The sequence below is a fragment of the Scyliorhinus canicula genome, chromosome 14 (assembly GCF_902713615.1).
Source record: "Scyliorhinus canicula chromosome 14, sScyCan1.1, whole genome shotgun sequence".
NCBI lineage: Eukaryota > Metazoa > Chordata > Chondrichthyes > Carcharhiniformes > Scyliorhinidae > Scyliorhinus > Scyliorhinus canicula.
In genome coordinates this window covers 30,172,457-30,192,404 of record NC_052159.1, presented here as the reverse complement: position 1 = coordinate 30,192,404, position 19,948 = coordinate 30,172,457, and the positions used below count along the sequence as shown (strand labels likewise).

At 45.1% G+C, this 19,948-nt stretch overlaps 1 protein-coding gene across 1 annotated transcript in view; it reads left to right on the top strand.

Annotated features, from left to right (window-relative positions):
• LOC119977872 (NACHT and WD repeat domain-containing protein 2-like) overlaps nt 1-19,586 on the top strand; it is a 41,804-nt gene extending 22,218 nt beyond the window's left edge. The window contains exons 6-7 of the mRNA XM_038819133.1: nt 7,192-7,763; nt 15,430-19,586. Coding sequence (XP_038675061.1) covers nt 7,192-7,763; nt 15,430-19,194 — 4,337 coding nt within the window. The 3' untranslated portion in view covers nt 19,195-19,586. The remainder of the gene's footprint in view (nt 1-7,191; nt 7,764-15,429) is intronic.
• The last annotated feature ends 362 nt before the right edge of the window (nt 19,587-19,948 follow it).

Genomic DNA, 19,948 nt, shown 5'->3' with positions numbered 1-19,948 from the left:
TCACCCACAACCCATGAAAAACTGCTTTGATTGCCACAAATTGCCACCACTTGCTGAAGATGCTGGGTGATCTTAAACTTCGACACTCAGTAACCTGTGAAAATAATTTTTCCCCAGTCATCAAACCCCTTTATCAAAACCCATGATCATTTTGAATATCTCCTTTCGAATCCCCTCCTGCCGGATGTATGAACTGAGCCAACTCGAAGATAGTTGGCGAATGGAGGTTAGCTGGTTAGCCACAGAGAAGGAGGGGAAAACAGGAGGGAAGATGTTGCTAGGCTGCTGTTGTATGCCTCCAAACAGTGGGACTGGACAGCCACAAAGAAGCTTTGCTTCTTCACCCTTAGTTAATGACATGCTGAACGGAGAATCCAAATAGAAATCAGGAAAAATCCAATACATTCAAAATTGGGGAGGAAGATTAAAACCTACACTGTTACCCTACATTGCACAGTTGATTTCTTGGTAAATACTTCCAGTTTATCACCAACTAATCCAATACATTAGTCCAAAATGTATCATTGCTGAGCAGCCAGTAAAGATACTGCACCACCTGGTGGATGGAATATGACATGCATTTTGAGCGTCCAATCATGTTTTGAAAATTTAGATTGCCCATTCCTTTTTTCCCAATTCAGGTTCAATTTAGCGTGGCCAATCCATCTACCCTGCACATCTTTGGGTTATGGGGATGAGACCTATGCAGACACTGGGAGAATGTGCAAACTCCACATGACCAGTAGCCAGTGACCAGGAGCCGGGATGCCATAGATCATAGAATGTACAGTGCAAAAGGAGGTCACTCGGCCCATCGAGTCTGCACCGGCTCTTGGAAAGAGCACGCTACCTGAGGTCAACACCTCACCCTATCCCCATAACCCAGTAACCCCACCCAACACTAACGGCAATTTTGGACATTAAGGGCAATTTATCATGGCCAATCCACCAAACCTGCACATCTTTGGACTGTGGGAGGAAACCCACGCACACATGGGGAGGATGTGCAAACTCCGCACAGACAGTGACCCAAGCCAGAATCGAACCTGGGACCCTGGAGCTGTGAAGCAATTGTGCTATTCACAATGCTACCATGCTGCCCTGTTAGAACAAACAGTGCAGAAGGAGGCCATTCAGCCCATCGAGTCTGCACCGACCCATTTAACCCTCACTTCCACCCTATCCCCGTAACCCAATAGCCCCACCTAACCTTTTATGGTCACTAAGGGCAATTTATCATGGCCAATCCACCTAACCTGCAGGTCTTTGGACTGTGGGAGGAAACCGGAGCATCCGGAGGAAACCCACGCAGACACGGGGAGAACGTGCAAACTCCGCACAGACAGTGACCCAGCAGGGAATCTAACCTGGGACCCTGGCGCTGTGAAACCACAGTGCTATCCACTTGTGCTACCGTGCTGCTATAAAGGTGCTTGATGTGTCCAACTTTTATTATACTCCTGATATTTAGGGCTGAGGATTATTCTAACAAATATCAATCACATTCATGTGAAAATGAAATGAAAATCGCTTATTGTCACGAGTAGGCTTCAAATGAAGTTACTGTGAAAAGCCCCTAGTCGCCACATTCCGCCGCCTGTTCGGGGAGGCTGTTACGGGAATTGAACCGTGCTGCTGGCCTGCCTTGGTCTGCTTTAAAAGCCAGCGATTTAGCCCTGTGCTAAACAGCCCCATGAGGCAGCAGTGCTAACCACGGCGCCACCGTACCTCCGCTTGAGCTTCCACCCCTGGGCAGAATTCTCCCATGCCCCTGCCGGGTGGGTTCAATGGCGGGCATGAGGGAGAATTTGGCGGGAGTCCAGAAATTGGTTTTATGCCAGTGTCTCTTCTCTGTGGGATCTTCAGCTGCTGCCCGCCATGGTGGACTGGAAGCTGGTGTAAAACCGATTTACATGCCGCTAATGGGATTTAAAAACAAATTCCCTGACCAGCCTCTGAGTAGCAACGTTTCTCTTGAGTTCCTTACTCCATTTACTCGTATTGATCTAATGCATATGGCCCACAGTTTGGACACCTCCAAAGGGTGGGCAGCAGGGTAGCATGGTGGTTAGCATAAATGCTTCACAGCTCCAGGGTCCCAGGTTCGATTCCCGGCTGGGTCACTGTCTGTGTGGAGTCTGCACGTCCTCCCCGTGTGTGCGTGGGTTTCCTCCGGGTGCTCCGGTTTCCTCCCACAGTCCAAAGATGTGCGGGTTAGGTGGATTGGCCATGCTAAATTGCCTGTAGTGTCCTAATAAAAGTAAGGTTAAGGGGGGGGGTTGTTGGGTTACGGGTATAGGGTGGATATGTGGGTTTGAGTAGGGTGATCATGGCTCGGCACAACATCGAGGGCCGAAGGGCCTGTACTGCGCTGTAATGTTCTATGTTCTAATTAGGGACGGGCAACAGATGCTGGTATAGCCAACCACTCTTCCATCCCAGGAAAGAATGAAAAAAAAGCCTATTTATTACCCAAACTGTTCCAGCTCATGTTCTCTGGTGCTCTTCAGAGGGTTGGTACAGACTCGATAGGCTGAATGGCCTTCTTCTGCACTGTAGGAATTCTATGACTCTTCTATGATTCTATATTGAATGGCGGAGCAGGCTTGATGGGCTGTATGGTTTACTGCTGCTCCTGCTTCTGGGGCATGTGTATTCTTGTGTTTGGCAGTAAATGAGCCGAGCAGGGGCAGAGTGATGGGCCGTGTGAAGCTGGTAGAAGTAGGCCGACTTTGTGGTGGAGAGGATATATGGTCAGAAATCCAGCTCTGGATCAGAGAGGGAGCTGAGGTTGTGAACAGTGTGCTTCAACTCTGTCTGGACAGTGAAAGGATGGACTGGGGAGCAAAAAATTGAGTTTGTGATGAAGGGGTTGGGTTGAGGGGCAGATGATGATGATTTTGGTCTTCCCATTGTTAAATTGGAGGAAACTGCAGCTTATACAGAGCTAGATGTCAGACAAACGGCAGGCTGACAACACAGAGGCAGGGAGGGGTGGGGGGGGGGGGGGGGGGGGGAAGAGGGGGTCATGAGACATGGTGAGTTAGAGATAGGTGGAATCAGTGTACATGTGAAAATGTCTTTTGTTTGAATGACATTGGTAGGGGTCGGCAATGAGATGAGGAATAGAAGGAAGCCTTAAAAGACCCTTGACGATGCCAGAGGTACCAGTAAAGGAGCAACAAGAGAAACCAAATTCTCTGGCTCTGATTGGTTAAGTAAGAGTGGAACCTGGTAAGGGCAGTGCACACAGTTGGACAATGGAGGATAGACATTGGAGGAGGACATTGTGGCTAATTGTGTCAAAGACTGCGGACAAGTCAAGTAGGACGAGAAGGGATAGTTGACCTTTGCTACAATCACATAGGATGTCATTTATGATTGATTAGTTCCATTTCAGTATTGTGACTGGAGGAAAAACATGATTGGAGACATGGAGTTGTGAGAAGAATGCATGTGGATTTGGGAGGCGATCACATATTCAAGGACTTTGGGGAGGAGAGGGTGGTGGTAATTTGCAAGGATGTGATGCGGCATGTCTGAAACAGAGTGGGACAGTCAAAGAGAGGATAGCTTATTAGCTATGTGATGAATGTAGGACAGTTGTGCATATATTGTATTATGTATTTGTTGCAGTATTGTTATTAAAAGAATTTAGGTTAAGGCGTCCAGATTATATGACTGCTAAAGCTGTGATTAAGGGGTTAACAACTTGGCAGGCTGTGATGTCCGTCATGGGAGGGGTTGGGTCTATTTAAGTTTTGTTTTCAGCCCTGCCCCTGTGTCTCGTGTTTTCAGTTTCATTTTTTAGAGTTCTGCCCTGGGTTCTGAGCAAAGGAGGTATATTTATCAGACTGACTTCTGAAAACTTCTCTCCCTTCTTAAAATTACAAAGCCAATGGACAGAGTAGACAGGACAAGCCTTCAATCCATCTCATTGCTTGCTCCAAAAAACAATTCAAATTCAAATTGAATCAAATTCATGGTCGCCACAAGAGAGACATACAAGATGCAAGCTGACAAGAAAAGGCATCGCACCCCATCTTGGGCTTGAACTGACGCTTGACCTTAGCCAAAAGGCCCAAGGACTTTGTGAATAAGTCGGTAAACCACTGATCATTAACTTTATTAATAAGTAGCATTTGACCTGTGTATGTGGATTTTGCTTCATTGAAAGTTTAGAAGTAGAAAGTTAAGATCAAAGACCTTTCTTTATTTCTAAAACAAATATTTATTTATTTTTAAATTTAGAGTCCCCAATTCATTTTTTTCCAATTAAGGGGCAATTTAGTGTGGCCAATCCACCTACGCTGCACATCTTTGGGTTGTGGGGGCGAAACCCATGCAAGCACGGGGAGAATGTGCAAACTCCACACGGACAGTGACCCAGAGCCGGGATCGAACCTGGGACCTCGGCGCCGTGAGGCAGCAGGGCTAACCCACTGCGCCACCGTGCTGCCCTTAAAACAAATATTTAACTGTTAATTGAAAAGCTGATTCTTTCTTGGATGTTAATGGGGTTAGATTGTTGTGATCTTGTCCGGGTTCCTGATATAAATTGGGGTCTGGTCGAGGTACATGTAGCGTGGTACATGTAGCTGATTTCAGCTTGGATCAGTGTACATTTGCAACAACTGGCCTCAATATTGCTGAGCTAGGGGAGAAAATAATAGGCTGTGGTTTTTGTCCTTGACTGTTAAGGGACTAGTGTTGGTGTCTGACTGGCTGACAAGTCAAAGATGCACTTGTCCAGTCTGAGCAACTTGTAATGAGTAAATTTATAAACCTAGAAATTACATTGTACAATATTAGCATTCAAACCTTTAACAAATTTGTGTGAAAACCTTTAGCTAATGGATTCCTTCTTTGTCAAAATAATGGGGAAAGGAATTTCATCCCAACCAATGTTCCCTTTAAATTGTATGCAACGTTCATGCCGCAACCTAGAGCTTCCTGCGTAGACCAAGCATAGGTCATCCCCTTAGAGTTGCCTCTGTGACCAGGCAAAACAACTTAAACATCCCATACACTTGAATGAATAGGCTGTGTTCAACAACAAAAAATTAAAGGGGAAGGTAATCTCAACATGATAATCATTAATAGTAATTTCCAGAACATGAGCTGGAACAGTTTGGGTAATAAATAGGCTTTTTTTTTTCATTCTTTCCTGGGATGGAGGAGTTGTTGGCTATACCAGCATCTGTTGCCCGTCCCTAATTAGAACATAGAACATTACAGCGCAGTACAGGCCCTTCGGCCCTCGATGTTGTGCCGTCCTGTGGAACCCCTCTAAAGTCCCTCTACACTATTCCCTTATCGTCCATATGCCTATCCAATGACCAATGAATGCGTTTAGTGTTGGCGAGTTGGTGTTCCCATTTGAAATTTGCTCGTCCTTCTAGGTGGTAGTGGTCACGGGTTTAGAAAGTGCTGTTGAAGGAGGTGTGGCAAGTTGCTACAGTGCATCCTGGAGATGGTACATAATGCCTCCATTGTGCATCGAAGGTGGAGGATGTGAATGTTCAAGGTAATGGGGATGGGGTGCCAATCAAGCAGACTGCTTTGTCCTGGATGGCATCAAACTTCTTGAGTGTTGATGGAGCTGAACCCATTGAGGATAGTGGAGAGTATTTATCACACTCCTGACTTGTGGCTTGAAGACGCTGGGCAGGCTTTGAGGAATCGGGAAGTAAGTTACTCTCCACAGGATTCCCAGCCTCTGACCTGCTCTTGTAGCCAGAGTATTTATATGGCTGGTATTATGATCCCAGCCCAGACCCCAGCAGAGGCTATGATGCTGGACCAAACCCCAATATTTTAGTTTATTTGTAAGACTGTGCAGAAGGAATGATTTGCTCCAGAAGTGATTGCATGAAAAAAGGTCTTTGGTATTTTAAAATAAAACTTTATTATGAGTACAGTATTAAACTCTTTAACTTCACACCTGAAAAGAACAGCTTACAATTATCTCTTAACACTACTACTCAATTCCTCATCAAACAACAAGAAAATAAACATACAGCTCTCAATCTCGTTTAAAATCATCAGGAAAAATACTTCCTTAGCAGAACAGATTTGGGCCCCGGTTAGAACCCCTGTAGACTCTGGCTGAATATCTTCAAATGGCTGCTTCAACTGGGTTGTTTCAGCCTCTTCCTTGTCTTCAGACAAGACTGCTCTGCTTTAATATACATTTTTTTTAAAAACTGTCCTAGTGGGAAAGAAAACTGCCTTTACTTGTGGACTCTGTGGTAGTCAGATCAGACCTCTTCAGAAGCTTTCTAAAAGAAAATCTTTCTCTGAATCTCGTAGCTCCACCCAGCAATGACATCATCTCCCCAAGCTGAAAAACAAATTAACTTTCCAGGGACTGAACGCACTGGAACTCCCCAGGGACTGCCCCAGTCAAACCACAGTGCATTAGTCCAGACTCAAAAAACACATTCCTCTTTCAATTTCACCTTCTGGCTGCTAAAAGCTCCCAAGACCTGCAAAACAGAATTGTGTTGTTCATTTTTTTAAAAACAGGATCACTGCAGTCAATCTTACTTTAACCCCAGGCTTTTAACCCTTAAATTTCCCAGTACAATCATAATCCAATTTTCCTAAAGTCCTCCATTCGTCACACTGGTCCAGCTCAGTTTCTGGTCACTGGTAACCTCCAGAATATTGGTAGTGGGGGATTCAGTGATGGTAATGTCATAGAATATGGGAGATGGGTAGATTCTCGCTTTAAGTGAATCAGATGGGCTGAAGACTGGAAACTGTGATGTTGGAGATTGACCCCAGGAGGAGATAGATTCCTTTTTCTCATGCATTAAATTGGAAAAGATTCTAATATGAAACATGGGCCTCCATTTTAACGGAGAGTTGGGGAGAGGGCGAATGAGCGCAGGGGAAATCCAATAAGACTGGGGATGTGGAGGCCTTGCCCATCTGAACAGGAATACTTCCTTTAAATAAGTTGTTGCACTCGCGCCCATTGCTGGCCCAATTAACAACCTGGCTGGTGAGCAGATGCGTGAACGAGCAGCAGGAGCCTGCATGCGGGTTCCTGGGGTTAGTAGCTATGAACACCAATCAAGTCTAAAGTTCTGTAATGGAACTAAAATGAAAAATGGGTCACAAAAGGCTCCTAAACAGAAACATTTAAACTAATAAGTGCTATAATATCTTTATTTCATTGTATAGCTCTTGAAGATGAGTTACTACATGCTGTAGTCAATCAACCATCAAGTGTTCTCCAAAAGTGCATTTGCTACATTTGTAAAGTTCCACACCTCAGCCGCCACTTGAAGAAGGTTCTCAAAGACCAGAAAGAACAAACCGACACAGATGGGCAGCTGCCCCAGGATGCCCTGGAATATGCCAAACTCCTCCGACTACGTGACGAGATTCTCCCATCACTGGTCAGCTCCTCTAATTTACATGTCTACACCTCTACATTATTGGGCAACCACTGTGTGGAGCAAATGAGACAAGAGTACACAGAGGGCCTTTGCCAGCAGTTTTATACAGATGTGATTAGGCTCATTGACCGCAACAATGCAGAAGGTCTGACAGATGAGTTTGGCGGTGGGATGGAGGAAATAATGAAGCATACGTCCTTGTGTAATTTATATGCAGCCCTCTCTGACTTTGAATGGAAAGAAATGGACCAGGTTAAAGAATACATCCTTGGGAAGCAATCCAACTCACCCTTCATTATTGTGGGAGGTCCTTGCAGTGGAAAAACACTTCTCATGGCAACATGTGCCAAACAGGTACAGAATTTTATCTTTATCTTAGTCCAGTTATATCTTTCCCCTCCATAGGTCTGGTGATTGACTCCCAAGCAAATAAACAAAAAAATGATGCTTCTGAAGTGCCTTTCATAATCTCTTCACCTGATGAAGGAGCTGCGCTCTGAAAGCTAGTGATTCCAAACAAACCTGTTGGACTTTAACCTGGTGTTGTAAGACTTCTTACTGTGCCCACCCCAGTCCAACGCCGGCATCTCCACATCATTTCATAACCTCAATGTGTCTCAAAGCTCTTTGCCACCTGCTACGGACATAATGGGGTTAATTTAAATCACCTTGATTTCTCCTCTGACTACCCGTCCATAAATAAAAGTGTTTTGATTTTAACTTCTCCCTTTATAAGGGGTGATGTATTTCCCAACCCCTTGGTTTTGGTGAGATCTAATTTGTATCAATAACCCCACAACAAATTTGAGATCAGGTAAACTCAGTAGGTTAGTTTATTCGCGCACATTCAAATGCAGGGAGAGGGGATCAACATTACATTTTTTGCACTCTGACACGGAGGCACGAGAGAAAGAAATATTTACAACAAAAAGACAAAAGAGTAAAGAATTATTGTTTCACGTGTGTCTAGAATCAAAGTTATGATGTGGAGATGCCGGCGTTGGACTGGCGTGAGCATGGTAAGAAGTCTGACAACACCAGGTTAAAGTCCAACAGGTTTGTTTCAAACACGAGCTTTCGGAGCACTGCTCCTTCCTCAGGTGAAGTACTGCTTCCGTCACCTGAGGAAGGAGCAGTGCTCCGAAAGCTCGTGTTTGAAACAAACCTGTTGGACTTTAACCTGGTGTTGTCAGACTTCCTACTAGAATCAAAGTCCCAGAGTGTATTCCTTCACAAACATCGACAGGTTGAGGTGACTTCCACGGAGCAATAGGTATGCAACAATTAATTAGTCTTGTAGGTGCTGATACAGAAGTTCCAGTCGAAACAGCATAGATGAGGCTAGACATTCAAACCTGGACAAAGTATTTTATCTGTGCTGCTGCTAAATAGATGGAAAAATGGCAGGCTGGGCTTTGCAGCTCTACAAGGCAATCTTACAGGTTCCACCAGCTTGGGGGGGAGGGGGGTCATGTCACATGACATCCACCTCCCTAATTTATGTATATCCCTTTGTCCCAGCAGATGACTTGGCTTTATTTGGCCAGGCCTGGCTTATGAAATGGAAACGGCCTTTGCATAACTCCCTTTGAATTAGGGCTCTGTATTCCACAGGGATCATTCGCAGTTTTCAGAGATAATGAAATGAAAATCTGTATGATACTGCCCTGCTGGCTCTTTTGTTTAGGGTCACAGCCAGTCATAGTTTCAATCATTTAAAAGTTTTAAAATGTTAGAACTTAACCATGAGGATATATATATTATAAAAATACAGTGTGAGATATTAGCCCAGTTACAAGCCAATGAAGTACTTTGACTGTACTTAATCATAGAATTTACAGTGCAGAAGGAGGCCATTCGGCCCATCGAGTCTGGACCAGCTCTTGGAAAGAGCACCCTACCCAAGGTCAACACCTCCACCCTATCCCCATAACCCAGTAACCCCACCCAACACGAAGGGCAATTTTGGACACTAAGGGCAATTTATCATGGCCAATCCACCTAACCTGCACATCTTTGGACTGTGGGAGGAAACCGGAGCACCCGGAGGAAACCCACCCACACACGGGGAGGATGTGCAGACTCCGCACAGACAGTGACCCAAGCCGGAATCGAACCTGGGACCCTGGAGCTGTGAAGCAATTGTGCTATACACAATGCTACCTTAATGTAGGAAATAAGGCAGCCAATTTACCCCAACAAGCTCCCACAGACAGCAGTGTGACCAGATAACCTGTTGTTGTGATGTTGACTGGGAAGGTGAACGTTGAACAGGGCAATGAGGATAACTCCCCTTATTCTGTTCAAAATAGTGCCATTGGAGATCTTTTATATCCACCTCAAACGGCAAACAAAGCCTCAGCTTAACGATGTAATCAAAAGACCACGGCTGAATTCGCTGCCAGCGGGATTCTCCCTTTCTCCGGCTGCCTGGGGGTTTCCCGATGGCGTGGGGCTGCCCCACAATGGGAAACCCGATTGACCAGCCACGAAACGGAGAATCCCGACGGCATGCCGCACCAGAAATGCGGTGCAGCAGGATGGAGAATCCCACCCCACATTTCAGACAGTGCAGCACTCCCTCAGTACTGCGTCATTTATCTTATTTTGGTGCGCGAGTCGGAAAAGATTAGGGATATGGAATATTAGGACTTTATAGCAGGTGGAAAAGCTTGATAACTGCAAACAAGTAACAGATAGGCACTGTATTGACTTACTGAGCTTGCAGAAGTAAGATGGTTAGAATCTGGTAAGGTGGGTAAAAAAAAAAAGAATCATGAGCTGGATTCTTCGTCGGCGGGATCCTCCATTTCGCCGGCAGCGCATTCATGTCCGCGGATTTCCCGACGGTGTGGGGGTGCCTGCAATGGGGAACCCCACTGGCCGGCTGCCGGGACGGAGAATTCCGCCCCATATGTTTCACTTCTTGGGAGGTGAAAAACGTAGGAATGGAGCAACAAACATAAAATGCAAGAGATCAATTACTGGCCAATCTCAGAAGATCGAAGGAAATTGATCTGATTGTCACACAGGTCTATGCACTAACACAAGATCACAGCCAGCAGGAAGTAGAGGCATTTTATGGTGTTGTCCTGAAAAGTTACGATCAAGTTAGAGCAACTCGTGGCAATTGTAATGGGTGACTTAAATGCTAAAGTCGGTGAAGAAACATCAGGAACACATAGTGGTCAATATGGCCTTGGATCAGGAAATGAAAAGACTGATACAATTTTGCCAAGAAAATGATCTGATGGTGATCCAGCAACCAAACAGAATACTTGGAGAAGTCTGGACAGTGTGTATAGAAATTAAATACACTCTGTGATGGTGAAACAACATTTCTGAAACAGAATAAAGGACCTTCACATCAGTAAATTCAGATCATTGTCTTCCTGAGGCAAAAATTTAAGTTGAAACTGAAACTACCAAAAAAGAAATAAGTGTACGACCATTTCAGACCTTGACATAGAAACGTAGAAAATAGGTGCAGGAGAAGGCCATTCATTCAATATGATCATGGCTGATCATTCAAATTCAGTATCCCACTCCTGCTTTCTCTCCATATCTCTACAGGGAAGGAAATCTGCCATCCTCACTTGGTCTGGCCGATATGTGTCTCCAGATCCACAGTTATGTTTAAGGGGCTGTTTAGCTCACAGGGCTAATCGCTGGCTTTGAAAGCAGACCAAGGCAAGCCAGCAGCACGGTTCGATTCCCGTAACAGCCTCCCCGAACAGGCGCCGGAATGTGGCGACTAGGGGCTTTTCACAGTAACTTCATTTGAAGCCTACTCGTGACAATAAGCGATTTTCATTTTCATTTCATGTGGTTGACTCTTAACTGCCCTCTGTAATGGTCTAGCAAGCCACTCGGTTCGAGGGCAATTAGGAATGAGCAAGAAATGGTCACCTTGCCGGTAACACCCACATTCCTTGGAAGAATAAAGAATTTTTATTTTTTTCTGAACTCTGTTAAATGCAGTTTCAAATTATTGTTGTTCGATATTGTTGTTTGCCAATGTAGCTGTCCATTTTATTTTCCCTAAGTTCTTTTCTCAGGCTCTAGAATTTCTCCCTCTGTTCCTGAATTGACTCTAATTCACCCTCCTTCACAGTCATTCCTCTGTGTCTTTCTTGATTCTTACAACTTATTGGTTTAAGGAGATGCATTGCTGGTCCCAATATTCACTGAGGACTCCGTCCCCATCACTGCACTTCCATTAAGGTCCACCACTAAATAGTTTTGATTTGAAGGGCACAGCAAAAAATCTAATGGGGCAGGCAGGTAATGTCTTTCTCCAGCTACATGTAACCAAACATTATTTATTCATACAAAACCAGACTGAAGGCCAGTATATCCCCTTGTCTATAGCAACATAAGGAGGCACACTGAAAAAGGTGTGGGGGAGGACAAGATATTTGTGTTCCTGGCAAAGACTGATTTTATCCTGTCTGCATTGAAGTGACAAAAGTAATAGGTATCGAAAGATTATTAGAGCAACCACTCCACTGCAACCATAATGTGTCCATTCCAGCAAATAGTTCTGACCACTGAGATGCCCTCAATTACGACACAGGAGAGAAGATTGGTAATTCAAAGGCTTTAATCATCAGAGAACTGAACAGCAGCCGAGAAGTGTGCTCATCACATGCTGCCCAGTGAGCATCACCTTATATACCGTTTCCTGGGGACGGAGGGTTCCAACCCCCCCAGGGTTCCAAGCCCGGTCATAAAGGGCCAATGTATTAAAGGCAAGGTACAGTTACAGCAGCTACTGATACCATTCATCACATTCACCCCCTGTTTTTAAAAAAACACATAGTCCGTCGGGGGTGAAGTGGAGTTATAAGTTCAGTCTTGTGGGTGGTCTGACCATCCGTACTAACCTTCTCCGCTCCGGTGGTGGTGCCGTGGATACGGTCGGTTTCGATGGTGGTATATCCGGGAGCACGGTTGACTGAGCCTTTGCCCGCCTTGGAGCGAGGGGGGTGACTAGGGTGATCGGTGCCAGCGCCGACTGGGAAGCAGGGGGTGCTATGGGGGGTTGGCGGGAAAACCGGCGGGGTCGGTGGGAGAGCCAGCGGGTGCCAGATCTCGCAGGGAGACGGTATCCTGCCTGCCGTCGGGGTGCTCGACGTAGGCGTATTGAGGGATCGCGTGTAGCAGTTGGACCCTCTCGACTATTGGATCTGTTTTATGGCTCCTCACGTGTCTCCGGAGTAGGACTGGTCCCAGAGTCGTCAGCCAGTGTGGAAGCAAGACCCCAGAGGTGGACTTCCTGGGGAAGACAAACAAACGATTGTGAGGGGTCTCGTTCGTGGCCGTACAGAGGAGCGACCTAATGGAATGTAGGGCATCGGGTAGGACCTCCTGTCAGCGGGCGATAGGGAGACTCCTTGACCGTAGGGCTAGAAGGACAGCCTTCCAAACTGTTGCGTTCTCTCTCTCCACCTGCCCGTTTCCCCGCGGGTTATAGCTCGTCGTTCTGCTCGAGGCGATGCCCTTGCTGAGCAGATATCGACGCAGCTCATCGCTCATGAACGATGTACCCCGGTCGCTGTGGATATAAGTGGGGAAACCAAACAGTGTGAAGATGCTGTGCAGTGCCTTGATCACTGAGGCCGAAGTCATATCGGGGCAGGGGACAGCAAAAGGGAAGCGGGAGAACTCATCGATCACGGAGGAGAGTCGGTGGCCCACCCGGGCATGTAGTAATCTCAGCTTGCGAGCGCCGTCAACATCAGTCGCTGAGGAGTCAAGATAGTCCTCAAAGCACCGGAGCCAATATTTAAAAATTTCCAGGGCTTCCGGCGACCAAGCGTCCAGGTTGAGTTTCTCCGGCTTTAGAGCGCTGTCCATCTTGATGCGTCTGATGATTAAATTGAGATACCCTCAATTACGACAGAGGAGAGAAGATTGGTAATTCAAAGGCTTTAATCATCAGGGAACTGAACAGCTGCCGAGAAGTGTGCTCACTGCATGCTGCCGAGTGAGCCTCATCTTATATACCGTTTCCTGGGTGCGGAGCCAGAGGCGGAGTCCCCCAGGGTTCCAAGCCCGGTCTTAAAGGGCCAATGTTTTAAAGGCAAGGTACAGTTACAGCAGCTACTGATACCATTCATCACAACCACATTTGCCCAACTTTCATTCAAAGTCCTTCAACTCCCTTTTTCTTTATCCACCTAGCCAATATAACCCTTGATCTTGATCTAGTTTCTGCTTCAACAATTAACCCAGGAAGTGAATTCCGCAGCACTAAACGTATTTCAATTGCCTTCTGTTTGAGTTGCCACTGCATTTAATTTTGTATCTTTGGCCTTTATTCCAAGGGGATTGGAGAACAAAAATAGAGAGGTCTTTCTGGACTTGCAGAGGTGAGATCACAGCTGGAGTACTGTGCGCAGTCTTGGCCATCACTTTTAAAAATATACTTGCACTGGAAACAGTATATTGATGGCTCACTAAATTGGTCCATGTTTTGAGAGGGTTGTCCTATGATGAGAGACTTAGTGAATTGGGCTTATACTCTCTCGAGTTTAGAAGAATGAGAGGCAATCTCACTGAAACCTACAAAATTCTGAGGAGGGTTTGATAGGATGGACGCTGAGAGACCATTTCCCTTGGTCTGGGAATCTAAAACATGAGGGTAGATTGTTAGGATAAGAGGCTTAGGACTGAGATGAAGAGAAATTACTTCACTTAAAAGATTGGGAATTTTTGAATTCTCTACCCCAGAGTGTTGTGGATGCTTCATCATTGAATTTAGGGTTGGGATAGACAGATGTTTGGTTCCTCAGGGAATTATGAGGATCAGGGGGGGAAATGGAATTGAAACCCAAGATCAGCCATTATTGTATTTGTGATCATTCTCACAGGGACCACGGGGGAATATTTGATTGATCATATTAGTAGAATATGAGTTCCCATGGTGAGCTGGGGGGGGGGGGGGGGGGGGGGGAGGTTTGTAGTGTGAAACAAATAGTTTGGCCTTTCTTTCAGCCCCTTCTGCTATTATTACAGTATTGATTTGTGGAGCAGGCTTGATGGGTTAAATGATCTACTCCTGCTCTTATTTATTGTGATCTTGGATTCCTCTTCTGTGGCGCTCTACTGTCCATGTAACAATTTCTCCTTCCATCTCGTGTCAGCTGGCTTACCCCTCATCTTTCTAAAATAACACGGTAGCATGGTGGTTAGCATAAATGCTTCACAGCTCCAGGGTCCCAGGTTCGATTCCCGGCTGGGTCACTGTCTGTGCGGAGTCTGCACGTCCTCCCCGTGTGTGCGTGGGTTTCCTCCGGGTGCTCCGGTTTCCTCCCACAGTCCAAAGATGTGCAGGCTAGGTGGATTGGCCATGATAAATTGCCCTTAGTGTCCAAAATTGCCCTTAGTGTTGGGTAGGGTTACTGGGTTGTGGGGATAGGGTGCTAAATTGCCCTTAGTGTCCTAAAAAATAAGGTTAATGGGGGGGGGGGGGGGGGGGGGGGAGGTTGTTGGGTTACTGGTATAGGGTGGATACGTTGACTTGAGTAGGGTGATCAAGGGCAGCACGGTGGCCTAGTGGTTAGCACAACCGCCTCACGGCGCTGAGGTCCCAGGTTCGATCCCGGCTCTGGGTCACTGTCTGTGTGGAGTTTGCACATTCTCCCCGTGTCTGCGTGGGTTTCGCCCCCACAACCCAAAAACGTGCAAGCTAGGTGGATTGGCCACGCTAAATTGCCCCTTAATTGAAAAAATGATTGGGTACACTAAATTTATAAAAAAAAAAAGAGTAGGGTGATCATTGCTTGGCACAACATCGAGGGCCGAAGGGCCTGTTCTGTGCTGTGCTGTTCTATATGTTCTATTGTTCTAGTTTTTGTACAGACATGATTAGCTATTCTACCTGATTTCTTTACTCATACCAAATAAGGCTCTGCTCTTGTAGGCTTACCAGCATCTTGCTTGGGGGAAGCTTTTTAAGCTTGGGGAACAATAAAATATAAATGTATAATTTTGTTTTCTATATGTTTGCTTTCAGATAAGTTCATGGCTGAACAACCGTAGCCCTGTGACTGTCAGCCGCTTCCTCTCTTCCACAAACAACAGTACTTCCTTTCGAAACGTATTGACTGGAATCTGTCAACAAATAGCAATAAGCTATAACAAACCGATCCAAAAATATTCCAGTAATATTACGGAAGTAATGAACTTGTTTGTCAGTCTTTTAGAGGAATCGTCTGAACAGCATCCCTTGACCATAATGATAGATGCTGTTGACCAGATTTCGGGGACTCATGGTGCCCAGGCCCTGTGGTGGCTTCCAACATCTCTGCCATCTTTTACCAAATTAATTATTTCTACTACTTTGAAGAAGTATGGGAATGCACAAAAATGCACGTCATCGAACCCTGATGCGGCAGACTGTCTTGAACTAAAACCAAGAGAGAGAAAGGAATGCAACAAAATTCTTACACAACGCCTTCTAACCTCCAACAGAAGAATTACATCTGGGCAGCAGGTGCATGTGAGTGCAGCCCTGGGCCAGTGTACTCTCCCACTTTTTGTTAACTTGCTTTGCAACAAACTGCTTTGTTGGCGATCTCATGAGAATATTGGTGAGCAGACTTTAGGGAGAAGTGTCCATGCCAGTATCAAGCAACTACTCGAAAGGCTTGAAAGGAGACACGGGGAGAGGTTGGTTTCCAGAGCTTTAGGCTACGTAACGCTTGCAGCTTCAGGACTAGGTGAGGTTGAGCTGCTGGACATTTTGTCACTTGATAACATTGTTATAGAACACTTTTGGCCTCAAACCGGCTTGCCGGAGTCGGTGAAAGTGCCATATTATTCATTAGCAAGGCTGCAGCAGGATCTGACTGGGTTTTTGGTGGGAAGGCTTCATAATGGCATAAAGTTGCTCTTCTGGGCAAACCGGCATTTTCCAGTGGTCGTCAACAGGCGTTACCTCAGCAACACGGAAACTGTGCAACCAATGCACAACATCATGGTGGAATACTTCAGTGGCCGATGGTCCAATGGAAGAGGGAAACCACTTCCCATTACTCTGCTGCGTCAGAAACCAAGAGAGGACCAACCAATGCATTGTCAGATATCGAAACATAATCCTGTAATGAAGATATATATTGATAGACAGCAGCCTTCACAACCATGGCTTTTTCATTTGCATTCTTCTAACCCATGTCTACTATTTCCAAATCACAGAAAAGTTAACGAACTAGCTTATCATTTCAAAAAAACTGGAAGACTGGGAGAACTATATCTTGATGTGCTATCTTCATTTGAATCCCATCAAGCAATGATTAAAGCTGGTCACTTGGTTCACCTGATAGCTGAACTAGAAGAAAATATTTACACAATAAATCGAAGGGAGATTAGATTTTTGGCAGCAGTTCTGAAAAGCGCACAGTGTTTACTACAAAAATCCCCTGATCATCTGCCAACGGTTGTTCAGATGAATCTTCTACCATTTGTAGAGTGCTTCCCGCAACTGTTCAAATTTTTGAAGCAGGCTTATCAAGAAGGGCTGAGGTATAATGTTGTCGCTGTGATGCACAGTCCAGTGATCACTGTACCCGAGGTGTATGCTGCTTTGAGTACTTCTGAAGTATCTGTAGCAACTGATATCATAGAGATTCAGTCACAGTCTCTTGTTCTTGTGGCATTGGAAAGTGGTTCCGTATATGCTTGGAACCTAGAGATACAAGCACCTTGGGAACAAATCAACACAAACGGAGTTAAAATCTTAGGAGCTCGAATGTCAGAGGGTGACCGATTCCTAGTACTGGCGACTGTCCAAAGCATTGTATTAGTGTATGACTTTGCTCAGCTGTCTCTGCTTCACGAAGTTGATGTGAGAAGAAGTTTTGATGGTAACACGTCAGAAATTCATCAGCCAATCCGTGGTTTTGTTGTATGCAGGACAGATGCCGTCGTGTGGTTCGAGAATAGCACAGAGATGAGGCTCTTTGGCCTCAGCTCTTGTCACACGGTCAAGCAGTTAAACTGCCAACAGGACGTTCAGTGTGTATCATTTTCTACTGATGGAACATATGCACTATGTGGGCAATTGAAGAGCACAGTGACAATATTTAATACCCATACTGCCCTCCAGATAGCCGTAGTCACTTTTGAATTTCCTGAAGAATCTGTCCATTCTGTTTTCCTGTCTGAATCCAATGAGGTAATGTATGCTGTAGACAAGATTGGGAACATATGTGTTTGGGGTACAGAAGACATGAATGAGCCACATCTCTTGGAAGAGATTGTTTGTAAAGAAAATGAAAATGAAGTTTTGAGTGTTGAACTTTCTTCGTGCTCATTGTTATTGTGCAGGGCATCTTGCATTGAACTGTGGAACACATTAAGTTGGAGCATGTCAGACAAGTTCAAACCACCTAAAGGTGAATGTTTCATCCAAGCTATATTGTCACAAGACTGTGATTCCATTATAGCTGTCATTAGTGGTTTCCAGTCCTTATTTGTATGGAAGAGAGAGACTGGGCATTGTGTTCAAATACTTGAAAACAGTCTTGGTAGCCCATTGAAGCTTGCTAAATGCTATAAGCAAAAGGCTTTGGTATTATTTACCTCAAAGGGTTTTCTAAAGTCCTGGGACCTAAACTGCATCGATAGAGCCTCAGCAGTAGCAAGAACAGAAAGGACCATACAAATTCTCCTTTCATCACCGGGAAAGCATTTCTACACCTCTGATAGCACCTGTGTTGTGTTCAAATGGAGCCTGATTTTCCATCAAATAGAGGCCACCTTTACACATGCTGACCTTGTAAAACATTGTGCCCTGACAAAGACAGGAGCATCTCTGGTGACTGCAGATGTTAGTGACGACCTTTATGTTTGGGACACAGAAGCTGGTCACAACCTGCATCGCATCAGATGTAGCAATGTGACACAATTACTGATAACACCAAACGACTACTTTGTTGTGTCGCTATGTGAAGACCTCCTATCAAAGGTCTGGAAACTGTCTACCGGGCATATTGTCTGCAACATGCACATTCATTTAAAGAAAGCTATGATAACACCAGAAAGCACCTTTGTCCTGGGTCTTCACCAGCATCATCTTCTTGCTGTTAGCTTGTGGTCAGGAGACATAATCAAAAGATTTGAATGCATTGATAAAGCAGATATTGTTGCCTTTCAGACATTGAGAGACTATCCAGATTATGTCATGCTAGTCTCCTCCTCGGGAAGTATTTATACCTGGAATGTAGCAGAAGAATCACTTTGCCGACAGATCCAGCTCCCTGTCAAATTCTCGAGACAATTAGATGTCTTTCAAGTTTCTGACAATGGGAGGACTGCGATTATTTCAGTGACCTCTGAGAGTATCAATGTTTTGGACATCCTCCATGGAAAATTGAGTGTCGTTAGTACAGAGGGAGCCATCTTTAACCAACAATTGACTCGAGGTGGTCAATATATTGTTTATATAAGTTACACACACCATTGTAATTGTGAAACACATTCAAGTGCAGAGCTTAATATTGTTCGCACAACAGATGGGAAAAATATCGGAAGCTGTTATTTATGTAAAATCCCCTCATGTATTACAGTCTCGGAAAATGATTTCAATATTTTTGTGGGATTTGAAGACGGCACTGTTGGAATGTACACAGTTATTGACCAACCTGACACTCAGAACAAAGTTAAAAGCTTACTAAGCAAGGTGGCCACAGGTGAAAATGCTCCCAGAGAGAAAGACTGGTTGTGTAAAAAACTGCCCGATGCTTTTTGGGTGGATTCCCTCAATGAATATTCAGAATAATGGCTTTGCTTTTCACCCTGGCACACAGCCGGGTGACCAGTGAATATGGGCACACTTTGTTAACACCTTTTCCCAAATTATTTTACAGTTGGTGGGCAACACAAGAGTTCGTAGTTTCTTTCTGGCAAATATGGGCACAAAGAGAATGCATGGATGAATGACTGGTGGCATCAGGTGTAAACTGGTGTCACCTTCACCAAACCATTGAAAGTAGATCCTTGTAGTTCACCTACAAAGCACTGGGCACATGGACTTCCTTAATGTGCACAGCACAGCTTTGTAATTTATGTTAATCTCATTCAAAGAGGTGGTTTTCACCGGAACTGCATATCAGAATTCTACGTCCCTTAATTGGAAAAAATGAATTGGGTACTCTAAATTTGAAAAAAAAAGAACACCCCAACGATTAATATAACAGAACGTGAGGAGCATTGATGTCAGCATCTCAGCTTCCACATGTGAATGATCTTGTTTTTAATAAAAAATAAATTTAGTGTACCCAATTCATTTTTTCCAATTAAGGGGCAATTTAGCGTGGCCAATCCACCTACCCTGCACATCTTTGGGTTGTGGGGGCGAAACCCACGCAAACATGGGGAGAATGTGCAAACTCCACACGGACAGTGACCCAGAACCGGGATCGAACCTTGGACCTCGGCGCCGTGAGGCAACAGGGCTAACGCACTGCACCACCGTGCTGCCCGGATCTTGTATTGTTTTAAACCTTACACTTCTCTTCATATTCCTTCCAGTC